Below are 5,735 nucleotides of genomic sequence, written 5' to 3'. Positions count from 1 at the left end.
GGATAGAGAGAGAGATGGAGGAGGGATAGATAGAATGAGAGACGGATGGATGGATAGAGGGAGAGACGGAGAGATGGACGGATAGATAGAATGAGAGATGGGGAGGTCGAAAGGCGGATAGACAGAGAGACGGACGTGTGGATAGGCGGATAGGCTGACGGATGGATAGAGAGAGAGATGGATGGATAGATAGAATGAAAGACTGACGGATGGATAGAGAGAGAGAGGCGGAAGGATAGATAGAATGAGAGACGGGGAGGTCGATAGACGGATAGAATGACGGATGGATAGAGAGAGAGACGGACGGGTGGATAAGCGGATAGGCTGACGAATCGACAGATAAATAGACAGACGGGGAGGTAGATAGGCGGATAGACTAACGAATGGATAGAGAGACGGACGGATAGATAAATAGAGAGAGAGATAGAGGGATAGATAGACGGATAGATAGATAAATAGACAGAGACAGGAGGGATAGACAGACGGATGGATAGAAAGACAGACAGAGACAGATAGACTGACGAATGGATAGAGTGATAGAGAGACGGATGGATAGATAGACAGATAGATAGACTAACGAACAGATAGACAGAGGATGAACTGACAATAACTGACCGACAGACTGAAGAAATAAAACACATCTTTACCGACAAACAGAGACAGACAGATATGAAAAAATATACGAGCATACAGACAGACAGACAGACAGAAAATCTTACATAAATACATATACATACATACATACACAAGGACATACAGACAAAATATGTTGAAAAACACACATACATATATGCATATAAGCATACACATTCACGGTCACACAGATAACAAGGACGGTAATAATAATTATGATAAAACAATACAATCACACACACATACAGTCAATCACACACACACACACACACACACGCACACACACACACACACACACGCACACACACACACACACACACACGCACACACACACACACACACACACACACACACACACACACACACACACACACACACACACACACACACACACACACACACACACACACACACACACACACACACACACACACACGAACACACACACACACACACACACGCACACACACACACACACACACACACACACACACACACACACAAACACACACACACAAACACACACACACACACTCACAAACACACACATATTCACACGCACACAACCACACACCACACACACACATACACACACACACACACACACACACACACAGACACACACACACACACATACACACACACACACGCACGCACACACACACACACACACACACACACACACACACACACACCACACACACACATACACACTCACACACACACACACTTACACGCACACACGCACACACACACATACACGCACACACACACACACACACACACACACGCACACACACGCACACACACACACACACACACACACATGCACACACACACACACACACACACACGCACACACACACACACACACACACACACACACACACACACACACACACACACACACACACACACACACACACACACACACACACACACACACACACACACACACACACGCACACACACACGCACACACACACACACACACACACACACACATACACACACACACACACACACACACATGTATATATATATATATATACATATATATATATATATATATATATATATATATATATATATATATATATATATATATATATATTCTCTCTCTCTCTCTTCCCTAATGCGTAAATCCATTCATCCAAAAGGTAGAAATGGGAGGAGGCGAGTAAAGGAGTAGAGAGAGGAAGAGCGACGAAGGGGGGGAAAGGGTTGAGGAATGAAAGCGAGCTTAGTCATGATGGATGCAAGCACAGGCCATGGTAATGGTAATGGTAATGATAATGGTGATGCATTTGTGAGTCACGGATTGATGAGGGCCAATGGAGGGTGAATATGCGTTGGCGTGGGCGCGTTGCCGTATGACTTTTATGGCCAGTAATCGGGTTTGCATGAGAGGGAGGGAGGGAGGGAGGAGGAGAGGGAGGGGGGAAGGAGGGGGGTAACTATGAGGGAGGGAGAAGGAATGGGAGGGGGAGCGGGGGAGAGAAGGAAATGGAGGGGTGATGGGGGGTAAGTGTGAGGAAGGGAGAATGGAGGGAGAAGGAAAGAGGGGGGATGGGGGGTAAATGTGAGGGAGGGAGGGAGAAGGAATGGAAGGGGGGTGGGGGGGTAAGTGAGAGGGAGGGAGGGAGGGAGAAGGAATGGGAGGGGGGAGGGAGAAGAGAAGGGAGGGGGAATGGGGGGAAATGTGAGGGAGTGAGGGAGGGAGAAGGAAACGGAGGAGGGAGGGGGGGGGTAAGTGTGAGGGAGAGAGGGAGAAGGAAAGGGAGGGGGGATGGGGGTAAGAGTGAGTGAGGGAGGGAGGGAGAAGAAAAGGGGAGAATGGTGGAGGGAAGGGGGGTGGGTTAGGAGGAAAAAAGAGGGCCCGAATGTGAATGGGGCAGAAGGTGGGAGAGGGAGAAGGTGGGAGAGGGAAATGGGAGAGAGAGATGGTCTGGTAAGAGACGGATAAGGGAGATGAGAGAGATACAAGAGACTGATGCTGGGAGAGAGGGGAAAAATCGGAGGCACAAGAGATGGAAGTGGGTGGGTGAGGGGAAAGTGGAGGTGGGGGGGGAGGAGGGAGAAAAGGAAGGAAAGAGAGGGGGAGAGAGGGAGGGAGGAATAAAAAGAGGAAAGAATAGAGGGAGAAAGGGAAGAAAGAGTGAAAAGATGGAGAGAGGAAGGATGAGGGGAAAGGATGAGAGAGAGAGGAGGAGAGAACTAGGAAGGGAGAAAAAGGAAAGAAGGGTTGAAAGAAGAAAAAGAGCGATGCGAGGAAGAGAGGAGGAGAGGTGGATAAAAATGAATGGGAGAGAGAGCGAAAAAGGAAAGGAATCAGAGACATAAGAACGAAATGGTGAGTGAAAGGAAGAGAGGAAGAGAGACAAACAGAGATTAGAAGAGTGTGTTTTTTTTAGGTGTGTATGTATGAACGTACGTATCTGTTACATGTGCCCACGAATTCTGCGTAGGAATTTTTTTTCGTTTTTTTTTTCTTTCTTTTTTTGACTGTATTTTCTATTTTTGATTTGTTTCATTTATTTCTTTATTTATTCATTTTTCTTTTTATTACAATTAAAGGTATATTCTCCTGGAGCTTCGGCATTCCCTTTTCTTATTCTTATCTTTTTTCATTCATTAATATCTCTGATATCATTAGCATTATTGATTTTTTGGTAATTTTTTGGGTTCATGAATCTCTCTGATACCATTACCATTATTGACTTTTTTTTTTGCCTTTGGTTTCCTTTGTACCCGAACTGATAATATAACCCATGGAAATTCCGCGTGCAAAATGGAAGACCACTTCGCCAAAATTATTCAGGTGACAAAAAGGTGCATTTTCAAGACAAACAGAATATAATTTCATTGACAATTTCCCTGTGGATTTCAGAGACATGAAGCTTTGGCTGTAACGTGTTGCGTCGTGTTTTCATATCAACTTTGTGATGTATTTCACCGAATTCTAAAACCAAAACCCGAATTTTGTCAACAGGAGTCGTGAACATAATACAATTGTTTATCTTTACCGAAAAATGTTCTTCTAAGCCAGAGAATGTAAGAACACTCTCTAAACATGCTAAACAAGTAGATAGATAGATGCTAAACAATATTAGATACATACATACATACATACAGACAGACAGACAGACAGACAGACAGACAGACAGACAGACAGACAGACAGACAGACAGACAGACAGACAGACAGACAGACAGACAGACAGACAGGCATACAGACATACATACAGACATACATACAGACATACAGACAGACATACAGACATACATACATACATACATACATACATACATACATACATACATAGACAGATAGATAAATAGATAGATAGATAGATAGAGAGAGAGATAAAAAAAATGAATACAGTTATAATGCCTAATTTCATTCCTTCAATTTACGCTATGCTTATCCTCAGTAAAATATATCATATAGTTCACTTTTAGACACGTAATAATCACATTATACCTTAATGAACAATCCTCAGATCTCAATGAAACATTTAGGAATCTGTGCAGTTCAGGAGAAATATTAATTTGATGATAAAAGACAAACGAAAAAAATACATTTCGGTTTTGTTATTAGTTGTGGCGTGTACCTATCAGGCCAAGAGATCTCAGTTCAGTGGCCTGGATGATGAATTAATATCTTTGAGTATCTATATATAGGAGGTCATATGTATAAGCGTGTGCGTGTGTGGTGTGTGTGTGCGTGTGTGTGTGTGTGCGTGTGTGTGTGTGTGTGTGTGTGTGTGTGTGTGTGTGTGTGTGTGTGTGTGTGTGTGTGTGTGTGTGTGTGTGTGTGTGTGTGTGTGTGTGTGTGTGTGTGTGTGTGTGTGTGTGTGTGTGTGTGTGTGTGGTGTGTCTGTGTGTGTGCGTGTGTGTGTGTATGTACCCGTATGTGTGTGCGTGCAAGGTTTATATAAGTACTTATATAGACCTTTTGTGCGTGTGTGTGTGTGTGTGTGTGTGTGTGCCCGTATGTGTGTGCGTGTGTGTGTGTGTGTGTGTGTGTGCCCGTATGTGTGTGCGTGCGTGCGTGCGTGCGTGCGTGCGTGCGTGTGTGTGTAAATATAAATTAAGACCATGTGCGCCCAAAGGAGTTCTGAAACCAGCTGATCGGCTATGAGTTTATTATGTAAAGGAATTAATAAACTTAAGTCTCCTGGAATGCTCGTTCGAACTTCAGCAACTTCCAAGTTATTATATACGATCCCACAAACACTACCCCCATCCCCTGATCACCCCCCCCCCTAACCCACTCCGCACGCCCACACGCCCACTTACATCTCCGTTGATCTTGGGAAAATATTGAGCTCAAACACATGGAATAAATAGCAAAAAGTAGAGAAAAAAAGACAATAAAAGAAGAAAAAGAAAAGGATACATGCAATAAGAACTAAGACAAAAAACGTGTAATAGAAAATAATTAATAAATATATTTAAAAAGGCCAAGCAAGAAAACGACTAAAAGAAACGAAAAATAAAAGACCCAATAAAAGAAACGAAAAAAATACGCAGTGAAAAAAGTAGCAATGAATAAAGAATATATATATTCATATGATCCCACAAACACTACCCCCGTCCCCTGATCACCCCCCCCCCGACCCACTCCGCACGCCCACACGCCCACTTACATCTCCGTTGATCTTGGGAAAATATTGAGCTTAAACACATGAAATAAATAGCAAAAAGTAGGGAAAAAAGACAATAAAAGAAGAAAAAGAAAAAGATACATGCAATAAGAACTAAAACAACAAAAAAGTGTAATAAAAAATAATTAATAAATGTACTTAAAAAAGACATGCAAGAAAACTACTAAAAGAAACGAAAAAAAAACACAAAAAGAAGAAAAACAACACACTAATAAAAGACCCAATAAAAGAAACGAAAAAAAATACGCAGTGAAAAAAGCAGCAATAAATAAAGAATATATATATTCATATGATCCCACAAACACTACCCCCGTCCCCTGATCACCCCCTCCCCCCCCCAACCCACTCCGCACGCCCACACGCCCACTTACATCTCCGTCGATCCTGGGAAAATATTGAGCTCAAACACATGTAATAAATAGCAAAAAGTAGG

At 42.9% G+C, this 5,735-nt stretch overlaps 1 protein-coding gene across 1 annotated transcript in view; it reads right to left on the bottom strand.

Annotated features, from left to right (window-relative positions):
• The window catches only part of LOC138862374 (uncharacterized), a 12,709-nt gene extending 6,996 nt beyond the window's left edge, over positions 1-5,713 (bottom strand). The window contains exons 1-3 of the mRNA XM_070124113.1: positions 5,674-5,713; positions 5,285-5,313; positions 4,935-4,946 (exon numbers count right to left, since the gene is read on the bottom strand). Coding sequence (XP_069980214.1) covers positions 4,935-4,946; positions 5,285-5,313; positions 5,674-5,713 — 81 coding nt within the window. The remainder of the gene's footprint in view (positions 1-4,934; positions 4,947-5,284; positions 5,314-5,673) is intronic.
• Between the last annotated feature and the right edge of the window lie 22 nt (positions 5,714-5,735).

Source organism: Penaeus vannamei, chromosome 8 (genome assembly GCF_042767895.1).
Source record: "Penaeus vannamei isolate JL-2024 chromosome 8, ASM4276789v1, whole genome shotgun sequence".
Taxonomy (NCBI): Eukaryota; Metazoa; Arthropoda; class Malacostraca; order Decapoda; family Penaeidae; genus Penaeus; species Penaeus vannamei.
This window is presented reverse-complemented; position numbering and strand designations above follow the sequence as displayed.